Source organism: Pipistrellus kuhlii, unplaced genomic scaffold, assembly GCF_014108245.1.
Source record: "Pipistrellus kuhlii isolate mPipKuh1 unplaced genomic scaffold, mPipKuh1.p scaffold_m20_p_9, whole genome shotgun sequence".
Classification (NCBI taxonomy): domain Eukaryota; kingdom Metazoa; phylum Chordata; class Mammalia; order Chiroptera; family Vespertilionidae; genus Pipistrellus; species Pipistrellus kuhlii.
The window spans coordinates 43,105,464-43,124,469 of record NW_023425595.1 but is presented as its reverse complement, the minus strand read 5'-3'; the positions used below and the strand labels follow the sequence as shown (position 1 = coordinate 43,124,469).

The 19,006-nt window shown below is 39.6% G+C and overlaps 1 protein-coding gene and 1 non-coding gene across 2 annotated transcripts in view; both read right to left on the bottom strand.

Annotated features, from left to right (window-relative positions):
- Positions 1-19,006, bottom strand: part of CCDC81 (coiled-coil domain containing 81) — a 35,106-nt gene that overhangs the window by 2,577 nt on the left and 13,523 nt on the right. The window contains exons 7-13 of the mRNA XM_036427143.2: positions 17,676-17,799; positions 13,447-13,540; positions 12,915-13,061; positions 11,925-12,029; positions 9,025-9,197; positions 6,130-6,208; positions 5,446-5,672 (exon numbers count right to left, since the gene is read on the bottom strand). Coding sequence (XP_036283036.1) covers positions 5,446-5,672; positions 6,130-6,208; positions 9,025-9,197; positions 11,925-12,029; positions 12,915-13,061; positions 13,447-13,540; positions 17,676-17,799 — 949 coding nt within the window. The remainder of the gene's footprint in view (positions 1-5,445; positions 5,673-6,129; positions 6,209-9,024; positions 9,198-11,924; positions 12,030-12,914; positions 13,062-13,446; positions 13,541-17,675; positions 17,800-19,006) is intronic.
- LOC118713816 lies at positions 14,501-14,603 on the bottom strand. Its single transcript, XR_004986384.1, has one exon. It is a non-coding gene; the product is annotated as a U6 spliceosomal RNA (small nuclear RNA).

Below are 19,006 nucleotides of genomic sequence, written 5' to 3'. Positions count from 1 at the left end.
TAATTTTTAAAATACATTTTTAGTATTGGTAGTATTACAGATATCTCCCATTCCCCGCCCCTCACCTTTACTCCCCCACTCCTCCAGGTCTTCACTACCCTATGGCCCAAGTCCATGGGCTATGCGTATCTATATATTTAAGAGGCTAATGTGCTAAGTGTCCAACTGTCCAAAGGGTCGCTATGATGTGCACTGACCACCAGGGGACAGATGCTTAACGCAGGAGCTGCCAAGCTGCAGTGGTTCTCGGGTGACACACCCAGGAACCAGAGAGGAAGGAGCCTGATTCCTCGTGGGACCATGCGATCTCACCTTCGGCCATGGGTTATGTTGTTGCTGGGACACTGTTGGCCCCAAATGTGGTTTACTGCGCACCTGTGTTTGTGTTCCAAACTCAAGTAGGACAGCAACTTTGCAGAGCGCCCTCTCACACTCCAGAACCCCTGGGAGATGTTGGAGAGCCAGTTTCGGCCCGTTCCCTGCAGGCCAGGCCGAGGGACCCCACCTTCCTGAGGGACCCTGCTCACTTAGCAAAAGATGGGGAGGGACCACAGGATGTCCAGCCCATCTTGCCCAGTCCCGCCCCACCAGCCACCTTCTAATTAATTTCCTTTCAATGTGCATGAATCCATGAACAAGGTCACTAGTAAGTATACAAGTTCTTTGATTTATCTCTTCTCATCCCCCTCCCCCCAAATTTGAGGCTAATTTAACAGCTCTAAAAAAATCGTCTCAAATAGATTTCCAACACTTTATGCTTCTTTCCCTTTATTCCAGCCTCTCAGCTGTCAGTAATCAGCCTCCCAGTTGCTGCAGGCATTTTTCAAGACAAAGTAGCCAGGTGTACAAAGGAGAAAAGGGACAGAAGTGTCTAGACAAAAGAAAATGATATCGAGAAAATATCTAACATTGTAAAGAAGGTAAAAAAAAAAAAAAAAGTCATATTTTCAAAGAAAATATGATGCTATATAATGTCTCCTCAAGAACAATGTTCCAATATTCCCAATGTTAAGTGCTTCTATGACTGGTCTCCAAATGCATAGTCATTGCTTATTGTGAATCACCTTAGACCTGGTTCAAATTATTTATATGTGCCTATTTCTTGCCCAGCTGAAACTTGTTACCATCAGCTCTCAATGAAGTCTAGAAGGGACTTTGCTCTATGTGACCATTAGTTAGCCTGCTCTGAAGGGCTTTGTTACAGGTAGCAACCACCACTAGGTGTCAGGACCCACCAATAAAAAGCAGTAATGTGCTGTGCTCGTTCACTTATAAGAGCATTTTCCTCTAACAAGCATAGCAGTCATTATAGAGATTAAATGAAATAATACACAGAAAGTATCAATGCCTATCACATAATGGGAGCTCAATGATTGAATGGTACCGATTATACATGATGATTTATTAACCTTTTTTCTTTTTTATCAGTTTTTTTTTTTTTTTCATTGTGGTAAAAAACACATAACATAAAATTGAGCATCTTGGCCATTTCAGTATATTAACACCATTGTTTAATCAATAGCCAGAACTCTTTTCACCTTGTAAAGATGAAACTCTAAACTCATTGAACAACTCCCCATTTCTCCCTTTCTCTGGCCCCTGGCAACCACCATTCTACTTTGTTCCATAAATCTGTCTTCTCTGAATCCCATTCACTTATAACTGATATCATACAGTATTTGTCTTTTTGTAACTGACTTATTTCACTTGGAATAATGTCCTCAAGGTTTACGATAGTGTAGTATGTGTCAGAATTTCCTTCCTTCCTAAAGCTGAATAATATTGATTGTATGTATATACCATATTCATCTGTGGTTGAACACTTGGGTTGCTTCCATTGCTCAGCTATTGTGAATAATGCTGACACGAGTGTACAAATATCTCTTCAAGATCCTGTGTTCAGCCCTGGCTGGTTTGGCTCAATAGATGGAGTGTCAACCCATGAAGCAAGAGGTCACTGGTTCAATTCCTCATCAGGGCACATGCCCTGGTTGCAGGCTCAGTCCCCAGTAGGGGGCATGCAGGAGGCAGGCAATCAATGATTCTCTCTCATCATTGATATTTCTATTTCTCCCTTCCTCTCTGAAGTCAACAAAAATATATGTTTAAAAAATAAAATAAAATATTGTACATTTTAAATCTCACCTTCCTACCTTGCCATTTTTACTCACTGGAGTGGAAAATCACTGTATCTCAGGTTCACTTAAGTAAATATTCAATAAATCATGAACTGTTTCTTATCTTGAAAAGGCAAACTGTAATTAAATGCAAAATGACCTCTATTTCAAACAGAGCAAATGATGACAGCTGGTGGTTGAATAAAACTCACCATACACAGAACATAGAAACCATTTGTTAATAAGCAGCTATCTCATTGTGGTTTTCATTTGCATTTCCCTAATAACTAATAATGATGATCATCTTTTCATATGCTTTTTGGCCGTTTTTATATTATCCTTGAAAATATAGATTAAAAAGTCGTTTTAATTTAAATGCCTAGAAAGTAAGAGAATGGAGTTGGGTTAGAGGAGAGGCGGCAGACTGCTGGTGGAAGCAGCAAACCAGGGTACCTTCATAGAAAACAACTGTCAGCACTGGTAATATTTATTTATTTATTTATTTATTTATTTATTTATTTATTTTAAATATATCTTATTGATTTTTTACAGAGAGGAAGGGAGAGAGAGAGCTAGAAACGTCGATGAGAGAGAAACATCGACCAGCTGCCTCCCGCACACCCCCCACCGGGGATGTGCCCGCAACCAAGGTACATGCCCCTGACCGGAATCGAACCTGGGACCTTTCAATCCGCAGACTGACGCTCTATCACTGAGCCAAACTGGTTTCAGCAGCACTGGTAATATTTAAAATGTTCCATGTGCTTGATCTAGCAACATCAGCTTTAGGAATTTATCCAATAGAAATTTTTAAAAAGTTTAAATTATATGTAAAACCAGTATATATTTAAAATGTTTAATGCAGGCCTGGCCAGCTGTTCAGTGCTTAAAGCCAACGGCCTGCGGACTAAAGGGTCTCGGGTTCAATTTCCAGTCAAGGGCATGTTCAATCCCCAGCCAGGTTGGGAACCATGTGGGAGGCAATCAATTGATGTGTCTCTCTCACATTGATGTTTTTCTCTCTTCTTCTCCCTCTCTTCCCTCCCTTCCACTCTCTCTAAAAATCAATGGAAAAAGTATCCTCATATGAGGATTAAAAAAAATGTTTAATGCAAAATTGTTACAGCAAAATATCTGGTAACAAAGTGAATGATCATTAATGATGCAGAAGTTAAATTATAGTAACCCATATTATAGATATTATTATTAAATTAGAAGAATGAATTTCATATATATGTACTGACATAAATATAAATTAATGACACATTAGAAGGTTCAAAAAAGGTTGGGCTATAACGTATAAGAGCTCATAGGTCTTATTTTCATTTAAAAAAAAAATGAAGAGGAAAATTGTTTTAATATATTTGTAAAGAATAGAAGAAAATATAAAAGTTTACATATTAACCTTAACACTGACTACTTGGTCAGGGGAGAATATTCATCTTTATTTGAATCTCTTCACCAATAAACATTTTAATTAGCAAGAATTGTTATATTTCTTTAAAAAGAAAAACAGAAAATTTTTTTAAGTAAAACAATACTTTAACAGGCCTGTTTGGATCACACAGTTAAGTTATTCCCTCTGAAAGAAAATGACCTTCTATTTGCCACACAAAGACCTGAGAGCACATCCTGAGGCGGCCCGGAGGGCAAGGAATTAGGAGATGAGAGAAGTAGGAGAATCTGGAATAACCACTAAAGGATGTAGAACCGGAAAACAAGGGTCTGGCCCACACAGAAAACAGGTCTATGACTTTGTGTTCATAGAGATAATCAAATAAAGACCACAGTTCATATTTGCTCAGAGCCTTGCAGTTTCTGACAGTCATAATATCATAGACAGGACAGGAGGGCAAGTGGGGATGTCCTTTTGCAGGAAGAAAAGGGCTCAAAGACCTTGTGTGTGGTTTGACTCAGGTCATACAGCTTTCCCCTCCTAAATCCAAGTTTAGGAGACCAACCAGAGGAGCAGAGGGCTAGAAGCAGAGGAGGGAGTTGCAATGACCTCTGCAACAGGTGCAAAGTCCGGAGCTGGCTGGGACTGCAGCATGGGAGGGCGGAGCCACCATGGGACAGCAGGAGGCTGTTTGCTACAAAACAGAATCTTTTTGCAAGAACCATTTCATTTAACCCTCAACCCCCTGGAGGAAGATACTGGTATAATCCCTAACAACCATAAGGAATCCAATGCCCTCCTAGATGCGAGGTGCGTAACATGCCCAATATGCCACCAGTAAAGTGGCAGAGCCACATCAATCAATCAGAATGGATTGGAAGTGGTCTTTCATGTGTGAGGAGGAGTGAATCCCAGGGAGGGGCTGGGCAGCCTGAGTAGCAGGGGTGCACTGGGGGGGCTTGAGGCAACAGCTATTTTTTCAAGAACTATAAGACTAGTTTAATATTTTAGCAAATACAGACATACAAATATATATTGTCCTGGGAAGATGCAGCTCTAAAATCCAAGCATTTAACTGTTCCTACCTCTCTCCCCAAACAACGCAACCCCACCCTCATGACAATATACTCCTTTTTCAACCTGCTGTTCTACTCATATTTTCATGTGCATACCTCCCTGGAACAGAACATTAGCACTTCTTCACACCATCCCACTGACCATTTGTAAAATGTTAATACCTTTTTTTTTTTTTTTTTTTTTTTTTTTTTAAGTACAACTGCCTTCTAAAAAGAGGAGATTCCTTTGAAGAAAAGTCCTTTTGGAACTCCTGAACACTTTGATGATTTTATAAAACTCCCTACTGGTCCGTTGCCTCATCAGGGCTTTTAAAGAACTAGGTGTCTGGTGTTTGAATTTAAAGATATTTGCATTGCTATGGCATGAAGTCCTCTTCTGCCCACCCTGTCACCTTCACCACCCCTTCCCTAGCAATCATCAGTACAGCTACTACAAGCACAATTCTTTAAAGGAAAGGGTTTACCAGAGATTGAGAAAGGGCCTGAGGTTCATGCCTGAGTCTATTTGAGTACAACAGCACATTATGGCAGTGTTGATGTGGACAAGTCTTTAGAGATGTTGTACTGAAAAGGGAAAGAAAAATATGAAGAGGTAACTGGAGAAGAAAGTGTAATCAAGAGAGTTTAGAGTGCTTTTTTAAATTTGATAACTTTTCTCCATAGGGTGAATTGTGAGGATGAAGTGAAATGAAGCATGCAATAAGCTTAGGACAATATTTTGCATATAGTATCTTCTCAGTGTGATCACTGTTCTTATTGCTTCTCTGCTGTTGTATGAGAATGAGTGAGAGAGAAGGGAAGATAGAGGAGAGGAGATAGAGAGAAAGAAGACAAAGAATGATCTGGGGTCTCCTACTGTTGCTGTGTCTTCTGCAGCATCAGCAAATCCCGCTTTTGGTCCACCAAATGGTTCAGGATGGCCTTCCTCTTTCGGCTAGCAGCTGCCTCCTGCTGGTGTCTCATGCAACTCTGTTCTCGCTTGCGTGTTTCTGCCATCGTATCAGTCTCATTTTCATTCCTGCCAAAGATGGGCTCACAAGAGTCTGGCTCATAGATAGGCAGCTGCGGGAATTTGTTCTTTATCTGAAACAGGGACACACACAGTGCAGATTACAGTTACACCAGGAAATAAACTTGATGCACGAAGATGCAGCACAGTAACACACCAATACCTACAGGAAGGAATGGGGACCTCAAAACCACCAAATGGATAACACATAAAAGGATTCATAGCATCACAGTATTTATGCACATTTTAGAATGCTACGGAAGCACTGTACAATCCTTAAATTAATAATTGTTCTCTTGCCGGAACCAGTTTGACTCAGTGGATAGAGCGCCGGCCTGCAGACTGAAAGGTCACAGGTTCAATTCTGGTCAAGGGCATGTACCTTGGTTGCAGGCACATCCCCAGTGGGGGGTGTGCAGGAGGCAGCTAAATCGATGTTTCTCTCTCATCAATGTTTCTAACTCTCTATCACTCTCTCAAAATCACTAAAATATATTTTTTAAAAATAAAATAAAATAATTGTTCTCCTACCTGTGCATCTAAAGCCTTCTTGTAACACTCCCTTTCTTCCATCTTATCTTGTATATATTTGGCTCGTTGGGAAGCAAGTCTGAAAGTTAAGGATAAGGGAAGAATAAGGGAGGGTGAGGGAAAAGTTTGTTACTGAGTATTTAGTAATACAGATTAGCATCATCAAAACATGTTTAATAGGCGGAGAAACCAAAATGGCGGCATAGGGTAGACACCCGAATGCAGCCTACCACAACAAATTTGAATTTAGGACTGAAAACCAGGGGAAACATCACCCTGAAGCACCAGAAGGCTGGCTGAGAGGAGGCTCTAACATCTGGGAAGGAGAAAGAAGGCGCACTGAACCTCAGGAAATGTGAAGGTGCGGAGAACTGTGCGTGCGAAAAGGTGGCCGCAGAGTTTGCTGCTGGCTTGCTTGCGGAGCGCAGAGAGGGCGGGCCGAGTTCGCTACAGGCTTACTCCCTGCGCGCGGAAAGGGTGGACAGCTAATGCACAGTTGGCTTTCTTGTTCGGGAAGAAAACAGAAGTACCCTATTGCTCTGATAGACAGCCCCAGACAGGGAGAGGCCAGACTGTCAGGCAGTAGGCAGAGATCTCTCGGAGGTGTATGAAGCCAGCGGCCATTACTGCGGGACTCAGAAACCAGACCCTCTTAGGGAGGGGCTGAATAAAGCTTGTCTGCACCACCCGAGACTCCGCCCCATCCAAGCAGAGCACAGAAGCTCTTCCAGTGGCTAGCTTCCTCGTTCACTGCCAATAGGACTCTCCTAGGGAGGGGCAGACAGGAATCTAAAGGTTGTCTGCAACCAATTGTGTGGGATTCAACAAAGCTTGTCTGTGCCACCCTGAGACTCCACCCCATTCAAGCAGAATACAAAAACCCTCCTAGCTGAGACACTTCTGATCCTCATAGCCAATTGGCTTGGAGATCAATGCTTCCCAGTGATACCAACAATCAAGGCTTAACAACAAGACTGCACACACAGCCCACAAAGGGCTACACCTCAGGTAACTGGGAGGCTGACTCACTGAACCATATAGACACCTTAGCACACAAAGCCACCCTACCAACTCAGGGAAGCTGTGAAAATGCGGAGACAAGGAAATAGATCACAAACAAAAGAAATGGAGGAAAAGAAGAGACTGGATATAGAGTTCAAAACTACGCTTAAAAGGTTTTTCAAGAATTTCCTAGAAAAGGTCGATAAGACTTATGAGGAGATGAAAAGGGATCAACAAGAACTAAGAAGGGATCAACAAAAACTAATAAGGGATCAACAAGAAATAAAGAATACATTGTCTGAAATAAAAAATATTATACAGAGTCCTAAAAACAGAACGGAAGATCACAAGAATCAAGTCAAAGATTTGGAACATAAAGAGCGAGAAGACACTCTTCCGCGAAGCAAGAAGACAAGAGAATCCAGAAAGTTGAAGATAATGTAAGAAACCTCTGGGACAACTTCAAGCGAACCAACATCAGAATTATGGGGGTCCCAGAAGATGAGAGAGAGCAAGATATCAAAAACATACTGAAAGAAATAGTGACAGAAAACTTCCCCCACCTGGTGAAAGAATTAGTCTTACAAGTTCAGGAAGCACACAGAACTCCAAACAAAAGGAATCCAAAGAGGACCACACCAAGACACATTATAATTAAAATTCCAAGAGCAAAAGATAAAGAGAGAATATTAAAAGCAGCAAGAGCAAAGCAGGTAGTTACCTATAAAGAAGCACCCATACAATTGTCAGCTGATTTCTCAACAGAAACCATGAAGGCCAGAGGGGAATGGCAAGAAATATTCAAGGTGATGAATAGCAAAAACCTACAGCCAAAAATAATCTACCCAGCAAAGCTATCACTCAAAATCGAAGGCCAGATAAAGAGCTTCACTAATAAAAAAAAAAGCTAAAGGAGTTCATCACCACCAAACCAGAATTATATGAATTGCTGAAGGGGGTTCTTTCAGAAGAGAAAGTAAACAAAGATAAAAATTATGAACAACAAATACGTAACTATCAACAAGTGAATCTAAAAACCAAGGGAATTTAAAAAATCTGATGAACAATATTAACTGTTGAATATAATAGAATCAGAGGTATGGAAGGGGAGTGAACTGTTTATTCTTGAGGAAAAGGGGAGAGGGGGATGTGGGAAGAGACTGAACATAAACTGTGCACCTATAGATGAGGACAATGGGGAGTGGGGAAAGGGCAAAGGGTGGGGTGGGAACCTGGTGGAGGGGAGCAATGGAGGGGGGGTGGAAATGAGAAACATTTGTAATAATATGAACAATAAAGATTTATTTTAAAAAATAAATAAATAATAAAATTAATAATTTGCAAAAAAAAAAAAAAAAAAAAAAAAACACGTTTAATAACTATTAGGAACAAGACCCTGGTGAATATAAAGTGAGAGTTCCTTTCAGGAGCTTTCATTTTAAGAAAGAAAATGGTCATTGAAATCCATAGCCTGGTGGACAATGCTTTGGACAGACAGGGCAGGGATATAAGCAGGTGGCCGACCACATTATACAAGTGCACTACTTTGGGGGCAGGCACTCCTCCTGGTCCTGTGCTTCAAAAAAAATCTAGATAGGAAAGCAAAAAGTATCTCTATCATCTATAAAATGATTCATCATAAGATTCCTTTTTAAGAAAAGTGATCCTGTCCGGTTTACACGGCTCAGTGGTTGAACCAGGAGCTTAGTTTGATTCCCAGTCAGGGCACATGCCTGGGTTTCAGTAGGGGGTATGCAGGAAGCAAATGATCTGGGATTCTCATCATTGATGTTTCTATCTTTCTCTCCCTCTCCCTTCCTCTCTGAAATCAATAAAAACACATTTTTTTAAAATTCCGGCTCCATTTTCCTGAGCGTGTCTAGCTAGACTCACTCCTCAGTGAGTTGCAGTTGTTCTAGGCGTTCCATCAACTCTTTGTTTTCTTTTTGCTTTATTTCCTCTTCCTGTCTAGTATTCTTTTGTTTCAGGAGACCTTGGATATGTTCCTCTTGCTTTAAAGCCTTGCTCTCAGGACTGAATGGCCGTTTATCAAATAGGAAGGATTTCTAGAATGAAAGAGAAGCAGTTTATTTATTCTAGAATACCAAAGAGCAACAAAGAATAAAGGTAATAATTCAGAAAACTAAAATCAATCAGGAAGTAGTTATTAATTTATCATATTTACAAATCCTCAACACATTGACCAGCTAGTATTGAGGTAATGCACAGAGTAATATGAAAACACTCAAGGATAAATCTAACAGCACAGACCAAAGACCAGTGTCTGAGATGAAAGAGGACTTCCTAGAGTAGGTCCAGAGCTAGTGCATACAACACAGAGAAGGAAATAAGAAGAAATTCTGAGAACCCAAAAGCATGAGCAAGGACAGTGAAGAGGTGGGAATCGGGAGAACTGCACACTTGCTCTGGGTTGGCTGTTCCAAACACTGATGATTCAACACTGATCAGAACTGAGACCCACAAACCACCATGCTCTCACTGAGCCTGCACCCTGGAGCAGGAGACAGACAGACAATCAGTAGATAATACACAAATCATTTAAGTTTGTGGTAAGTGCTATGAAGCCCTTATCATAGCAAATGGCTTGGTGGGTCTAGGATTAAATTGGTTGGTTATTAGTGAAGATGAAGAGACCCATGTCCCATACAGTAGGAACAGCGAATGCAAAGACACTAGATGAAAACAAGCAAGGCATGTTTAATAAGCAGAAAAAAGTGCATGTGGCAGAGGCATAGTGAGCAAGGGAAAGTAGAACAGGATAGAATCTGTTCTACTCAAAGAACAGGATAGAATCTGACAGATCAAGGTAAGCTTAGATTTCATTTTAATTCAATGGGAAACCATTAGATGTGTTTTGGTTAATCATTCTGAGAGGCTGCTGTGTGGACAATAGATTGTAGAAAGGCAGGCCTAATTAGGGAGGGTGTTGCAGAAGTTCAGCCTTATAATGTGGCTTGGACTAGAGTGGTAACATTGAAGATGAAGAGATACTAGATCCATGTTGGAGGTAAAGGCAACTGGACTTGCAGCTGGTTGAGTGTAGGAGACAGAGGAGGAGGAATCTGGAATCTGGGTATGCAACTGTCAGCCTGCTGATGCCACTTACCAAAATGGAAAAGCTGAGTGAACAGGTTGAGAAAGGGAATAAAAATTTTTGTCTTGGTCTTTTTAAGTTTAAGAGGTCTACAAATACATCAAATAGAAGATACTAAGTGAGCATAATACATATAATACGCAACTTATATCTAAGAGGACAGAAAGATCATATCTAAATTTCAAAAGCACTGTGCTCTTTCCCTCCCTGCCATCCCTGCCTGGAAGGTTCTTCTTCCATTCAGGTCTTCTAACTCCTATGGGCCAGGAGGTCTTCCCAGATCTCTGGTCTGCGTGAAGTGACTCTCCTCTTTGCTCACATAGTGCCATATTCTAAGACCTATCATAGCATTTGGTATACCAGATTCTTTGTCTCTTTAAAATCTGTCTCTCCCACTGTCTTCTTCAGACCTCTTTCAAAGGGAATCTTGTCTTATTCATCTTTGTATTCTTAGCCACCAGCACAGTGGCAAGCACACAGAAATGCATTAATAAATGTTTGACAAAGAACAAAAAAGTATGTATTTTATTAGATTGCTATCTAGAGTGTCAGCCTACCACTTAGATAGTGGGTGGGAGGAGAAAGATTCAGGCAGAAGTAAAGGTAGACATATAATGATTGAAAATATTGAAATCAGGACGTGGCTCACCTCCATCTGAAGCTGGGCTTCTCAAACTTTAATGCACACACAGATTACCTAAGATCTTAATCAAATGTAGATTCCCGTTCTGAAGGTCTAGGGTGGGGCCCTAATTCTGCATTTCTAGTAAACCCTCCGGTAACGCTGGTTCTCTCTCCCTTTCAGTCAGCTATTCCTGGGGCAGGACTTTAGTAGACTGTCCCCTCTGACCCACCCCAGCTCCTGGTTGAGAATTTCTATCATTAATAGTGGTGACGAATAAGAACTGTTTGCTGAATGTGAATGCTGTGGAGGCACAACCCACTTTTCATATCTGCCAGTTAAAAACCAGCACAACCTGCTATATGGTGTGAAAGAAAAGGGGGCCATAAACTAAACCTGACATGCTCAGGAGAGCCACCTGGCACGTCTTACAAACTCGGTGACCATGCAGGATGGTCTGATTATAAATTTCCACCTGGGCAGGTCATCCAGCAGGTGGTCATACCCCAGGCCTGTAGCTTCCCTAGCCAAGGTCAACCTTTACCTTATAAACTCTGTCTATTGTTCTTACGCATCTAGGAAATGTCAGAGAAATTTCCTTTTCCTATTCCTCAAAGGCACAACCATCTGCACAAGATCATCAAACCCCACATTGTTATCTTGTTCCCCACATACCTTCTCTTCATGCTGTTAATTATTAACTACCCTTTACCCACAAGTGTAAAAAGTATGTTTTTCTATCTTGCTTTTTTATCTAATCCCAGAAATTTCCCCACTTTGCTTTTTTCTGTTCCCTTGATTTACTACCAATGGACTTCATGTAACTTTCTTTAGGTTCTCTCCTTTGATTCTAAAGTATAAAATAAGCTACAAAATTGCCATTCTCTTGAGCATTTTCTCAATCCTTTCAGATTTTGCTCCTGGGCAGATCCTCAAATTTTTGACTCAAATAAACTCTTATGAAACTTTCCTATAGGCTGGAATTCTTTGTTAACAGAGCCCAAAATTCACAGAGGGGGCAAGTATTCACAACAGAAATTCTAACAAGACCCTTACATAAAATCCAGGTTTCTCGTTCTTGTGGATTCGCACAGCTTCAGCAACTCCAAGATTATAGGCAGCGTTTTTTTGATTCTGTACTCTATTAGCCAGATTTCTTATCTTTAGGGAGGAGAAAAACATATTGAAATATACCCTTTAAAAAATTAATTCAACTACATTAAAATAACCCACCTAAGCCCAACCCGTGTGGCTAAGTGGTTGACTATCAACCTATGAACCAGAAGGTCACCATTTGGTTCCTAGTCAGGGGTACATGCCCAGGTTACAGGTTCGATCCCCAATGTGGTGTGTATAGGAGGCAGCAATCAATGATTATTTCTCATCATTGATATTTCTCTCTCTCTCTCTCTCTCTCTCTCTCTCTCTCTCTCTCTCTCTCTCTCTCCCTCCCTCCCTCCCTCCCTCCCTCCCTCCCTCCCTTTCTCATCCTCTCTGAAATCAATAAAAATATATTTAAAAAAAATAATAATCATCCAACCAAGGTAGAAACCTGCCTTTTGGAGGCAATGGTTGGGGAAAGTGTTTATTCCCTGTGCATATGAAGAATGGAAGGTTCCTTACCTGATATCACAAATGCAAGAAAGGGTCAATTATTGATGATCAAAGAACAATTATTGACAGTGCACCTGCAAAGGTGCCATTATGTCTTTGCTTCTTGACACAGGCCATGAATTTGAAGAAGGAAGCATTGGCCAGTATTATATTTTACCAGAAATGAACAATAAAGCCATATAAATCCAGGAATTCCAACTTTAAAACTCAGTCATTATGGGGGAAGGGGTAGAAATCAGCTGCTTGAATATTCATCCCAGTGTTGTTTATTATTAGTGAAAACTTGGACACAAACCTAAGTTGCAGTTCTGCAGTACGTAAATGATGAAATGTATTACATTACAGGCATGCAATAGGACATTTTAAATGCCTTTTTATAATCGTGGTCGACTGTCTCATGTTAAACACACTTTTGTCAAGGCATTGGATTACCTGGTTCTTGAAGAAAGTATTTTGATCTTTCAATATCTGGTACTGCTGTAGGAGTCGCTCCTCTTCTATCTCTCTCCTCCTCTTCTCCTTACTGTTGTACAATGGGGAATTTTGTTGTGCTCGTTGCAAACATACGTAACACAACTCCTGCAATACCAAGTTTTAGAACAAATTAAGTTTTACCTTTTACTTTTTTGCCTTCACAAGCTCTCCAAAGGTTAGGTGTATCAAAACGCAGACATTATAAAAGGATATGTTAATGGTAATTAGCAAAATTAGATTTACAGAGTGGGCCCCACAAATATTTAAGAGGATTTACTCAACACTCATTTGATAGCGACTGAAAATTAAGAAGTCTCCCAGTCCTATTTCTAATTAGTTGATTGTCTAGTAGATAGATGGATGATAGTCCAATTTGGAGTCCTGAGTACTGGAGCCATATCTACATGTTAAAGAGTGATTCCCAAAACCCTCACTGAGAAACACGAAGTCAGAAGAAGGTTCTGATTGAGTTTTGTTTGAAACTCCATACCTGTCCTGCCTTATTATGATTTTGGCAAGCACTGGCTGGAGGAATTTTAGGTTTCATTTCATTGTCACTTTTCTGGCACCGTGACGATGGTAAGCTATAAAAACAATGCAACATTAATTCATGTTTAACACAGTGCAACATCGAGAGCAATGATCATTTTAGAGGAAAGTGTAAATATAAAAGACAGAGTAAATATCTCAGTGGTTTTCTTCAGAGCATCTGTATCTGGAAAGGTTAAGAGCCTATGATTTGTGTCAGATAAACATGGACTTGACCAGATTTTTAGCTTACAAGCTGACTGGCATTAAACAAGTTGGGTAGTCTTATAAAATCTCAGTTGCAAATTCTGTGAAATGAGGATAAAAGTTATTCATTCTATAAAAAATGTATTGAGTGCTTACTGTGTACACTGTTCTTGGCATGGAAGATGCAGTGAAGAAAACACACACATACACAAAGATCTCTGTGGAATTAACATTCTGATGAGGACAGGCAGATAGCCAATAAACAAGAAAAATAAGTGAACTATATAACATTTTAATGTTTTTTTAGAGAGAGAGAGGGAGGGAGGGAGTGAAACATTGATTTGTTGTACCACTTACTTACGCATTCATTGGTTGATTCTTTTATGTACCCAGACTGAGGATTGCACCCACAACCTTGGCATATTGGGACAATGCTCTAATCAATTAAACTACCCAGCCAAGGCAACTATATAGTATTTTTTATGGTGTTATGTGCCACACAGTGCTGGAAGAATAGAGTATTGAACCATAACTAGAATGGCCTGAGAAGTTCTCACCAAGGAGACAATTGAGTAAATATCTGAAGGAAATGAGGAAAAAATGTGTCTCAGTTGTTGAGCTTTGACCTATGAACTGATAGGTCACAGTTCGATAACCAGTCGGGGTACATGTCTGGGTTATGGGCTTAATCCCCCATAGAGGCATGGAGTTGGGGGACAGCCGATTGGCAATTCTCTCTCATCATTGATGTTTCTATCTCTCTCCCTCTCCCTTCCTCTCTGAAATCAATGTGTGTGTGTGTGTGTGTGTGTGTGTGTGTGTGTGTGTGTGTGTGTGTAGTCATCCTTGTGCAGGGGCCATGCTAATCTTCTCTGTATCTAATTTTAGTATATGTGCCATTGGAGCGAGCACTAAAATATATTTTTAAAAAGGAATGCAGGTATCTGATGAAGAGGCATTCTAGGCAGAGCCAATGAGTGCAAAGTCCGTGCAGTGGGAGCATGCCCATGTTCAGTGCAGCTATGGGAGGTCAGAGATCAGGCAGGACCTCAAAGGCCATAATAATGCCTTTGGCTTTTGCCCTGGGTGAGAATGGGAAGCCACTAAGGGCACAATGTCCAGTATTAGCAAGGTGTAGCGAAAACAGCAGTCCCTTATGTTATTGCTACTAGGAAGGCAATTGGGTACAATCTTTTTGAGGATAATTAGTAAGTGCAACAAAGGCATAAAAATGGTCACCTGCCCTAACCGGTTTGGCTCAGTGGATAGAGCGTCGGCCTGCAGACTGAAGGGTCCCGGGTTTGATTCCGGTCAAGGGCATGTACCCTGGTTGCAGGCACATCCCCAGTAGGGGTTGTGCAGGAGGCAGCTAGTCCATGTTTCTCTCTCATCAATGTTGCTGGCTCTCTATCCTTTTCCCTTACTCTCTGTAAAAAATCAATAAAATAGATATTTTTTTTTAAATGGTCTCCTTCCTTCTCTCTGAAATTTTACTTTAAAGTTTTTATCCTCAGGTGTGTGCAAGGGATTTATGTATAATTATATTTATCACGACATCATTTAAGAAATTGAAACTTGTCTAAATTATCCAATAGGACAGTGTTTTTCAACCTTTTTTGGGCAAAGGCACACTTGTTTCATGAAAAAAATCACGAGGCACACCACCATTAGAAAATGTTAAAAAATTTAACTCTGTGCCTATATTGACTATATATAAAGTAATTCTCTTGAATAGGAATCAAATAAACACAAAGAAAGTATTTTATAATTACTTTATTATGAATATTAAGTAAACAAAATAGTGAAAAATTATAAAATTCTTGTCTTGTCTGCAACTACGGCACACCAGGAACAGCGGTTGAAAAACGCTGCAATAGGAGATTGGTTTAACAAAAGGTTTAATCAATGAGATGATGTGCAATAATTTGTCATGTTTTAGAATACTTAAGCCATAGGGATCCTCACCACTTGTTGTTAAGTATAACAAAGGTTCAGACAATCTCAGTTTTATTTAAAATATGTGTATATGTTGCAAATATAAATGTATGTATATATTATATATGAGTTAAAATGAAGAATATGCTGGGATCATTGGTAATTTTTATATCTCTTTCTATTCTCATTCTTTCAAAATTTTTTGTGATAAAAATGTATTATTTTAGTAATCAGCACAAAAGGCATTTGTTTGTCAATTTCTATAGGAAACCTTCACTAATAATTACTTTCTCTTCTTTGTAGCCTCTGTATCTTCTTTTGTCATTTTCATCACATGCATTATTTCTTTAGTGTCAGTCTTCCTACAAGTCTATATATTTTATTAAAGCAGGTTTATGTCTTTTATATGTCGTATAGCTATGTACATTCGGTGTCTAAAAACTTCCTGGCACAGGATGGTACTCAATGTGTGGTGGATTGAACTAAATTACAAAGTACTAGACATTTAACTCTAAATTATATTTAGTAACAGGTTATCCAAAACAAGCATGCTTAGAGTTTTGAACAGGACTTTAGTAACCCAAAAAGTACATATAAAGCACACGTAACAGCTGATTCATTAATAAAATGAAAGTTGACAGCACAGTACAAGGCACATAAAAATACTCAATAAATACTTGCGTGTGGCAAGGTCGAGGCTTGGCCCAGGTCAGGGCACATACAAGAATCAGCCAATGAATGCATAACTAAGTGGAACAACAAATTGATATCTCTCTTTCTCTGTAATTAATTAAAAAAAATTTTTTTAAAGAAAAAAAAAATACTTGCGTGTGGTTGACTGATTTGTGGTCTTGAAAAGTATCCTACTCAAAGGGAGGAGAAAATAGAAATTTTTTGACATACATAACAAGAAAAAGACACAGCCATCATAACTTGCAATACATTGATTCACTCAAAGAACGTAACTGCCAAAACCGGTTTGGCTCAGTGGATAGAGTGTCAGCCTGTGGACTGAAAGGTCCCAGGTTTAATTCTGGTTAAGGGCATGTGCCTTGGTTGCGGGCACATCCCAGAAGGGGGTGTGAAAGAGGCAGCTGATCAATGATTCTCTCTCATCGATGTTTCTAACTCTCTATCCCTCTCTCTTCTTCTCTGTAAAAAATCAATAAAATATATTTTAAAAAAAGAACATAACTATTGAGTGTCAGCATGTATGGCAAAACTGCTTTCCAGTTTGATCTCACTATAAAACTGTGTCACGCCGAAACCGGTTTGGCTCAGTGGTAGAGCGTCGGTCTGCGGACTGAAGGGTCCTGGGTTCGATCCCGGTCAGGGGCATGTACATTGGTTGCAGGCGTATCCCCGGTGGGGGGTGTGCAGGAGGCAGCTGGTAGATGTTTCTCTCATCGACATTTCTAGCTCTCTATCTCTCTCCCTTCCTCTCTGTAAAAATCAATAAAATATATTTTTTAAAAATAAAATAAAATAAAACTGTGTCACATCATAATATCCAAGCACTCAGAAAACAAAAAAGGGAAGTTTTCCCAAATCCACAAGAAAAGTTAGATATTTCCCACTCTGTGCTATTTTGTTTCCATCTGTATCATAGCACTTTACCTACTGAATTTGTTGTTCTATGTATATGTTTTCCCCACTAGATCGTGAGCTCTTATTGTCCCTACTATCCTCGTCACCTAGTACATAACCTGTACTCAAGAATACTGGATGAAGGAATGGATAAAAACTTACTTAAACTCCCTACACCAAGAAATTACTCAAATCTATATTTAGCCTGGTCAATGTGGCTCAGTGATTGAGCACAGATCCATGAACCAGGAGGTCATGGTTCGATTATTGGTCAGGGACCATGCCTAGGTTGTGGCCTGGATCCCCAGTAGGAGGAGTGCGGGAGACAGCTAATCAATGATGCTCTCTCATTGATATTTCTATCTCTCTCTCCCTCTCCCTTCCTCTCTAAAATCTATAAACAAAGACAATAAAAAAATACAATCATATTTAGTAAAAACAGAAAAAATACCAATGCATTACCTTTCAGGGCTCATATTCTTCTCCCTATCCCCCCTCTGCTCAAATTTGTTTGGCAAGTTGAGGCCTTTTGCTTTGCCAAGGAAGAAAGCTTTTCTCTCTGGACATTTCTTGGGTGATAAGGTCTCTGTAGAATAAATGAAAGTAAGTATCCTTTCAACTTTAAATAGGTGGTTTGTACTTAATACAGATTTTTAAACTCATAATTTTACCAGGGAAAATTTTCACACGAGATATATTTTCTTACCTTTAAATTATTGTCCCTTGTCCTAATATGGTTTAAAAATACAGGATGGGGCAAAAATAGGTTTATAGTTGAAAGGGAAACAGAGTTCATCTTGTATTATTATTATTATTATTATTATTATTAACTATTGTCTTATTTTCCATATGAACAACTGTAAACCTTTTTTCCCCACCTTCTATATATTTTTGCTGTGTACTTATGTCATGCAAAGCAATACTGAGCATTTTAGAAAATACTAAGAGGCAAGACTTCACCTTTAAATAGATAGTTGGAGAGAAAAAAGTAAGATACAAACAAAAGATATCAGAACACCCATTTGTGAAGGTCTTACTATATGCCAACAGTGCTCAATGCTTTATATACGTTGCATAAATAGCAACTCAGGACAACTATGTAAAATGTCTAAATCCCAAACAAGTCAAGCAGTCTTTAAAGGTCTGAGATGGCCAGGGAAGAAAGAAGCTACTTTAGAATCCAGTGATGAGAGAATCCAGTGAAGAAGTAAAATATGAAAAGGGTGCTAAGAAGAAAGAAAGATTGGGATAGATGGTAAGAAAAGGAAGGACAGCCTGGCCAGCATGGCTCAGTGGTTGAGCGTCAACCTATGAAACAGGAGGTCATGGTTTAAGTCCCAGTCAGGGCACATGCTGGGGTTGCAAGCTCAATGATTGCAGGAGACAGCAGATCAATGATTCTCTTTCATCACTGATGTTACTATCTCACTCTCACTCTCCTTTCCTCTCTGAAATCAATAAGAATATATATTTTTAAAAATAAAGGAAAGAAAGGACATTCAAGGCAGGAGAGAAAAAGTGAACAAATGCATGAAGTCAGGGAAGGAAGGGTAAGACATGTTAGAAGAACATGAATAGACAATTTTGCTCAAAGAAGGAATTTGTACAGAGCAGTGACATATGAGACTAAGGATACGAAACATGTGAATGTTAGACTAAAAGTCTATATGTAATCCCACAGGCCACATTACAAAACCAAGATTTCCAATCCAATGTTTACTCATTGACATGTTTTATTTGGTCCAATCAGCCTTTTTGTATCAATGTCAATTAGCTGTCAAAATTTAATGTCA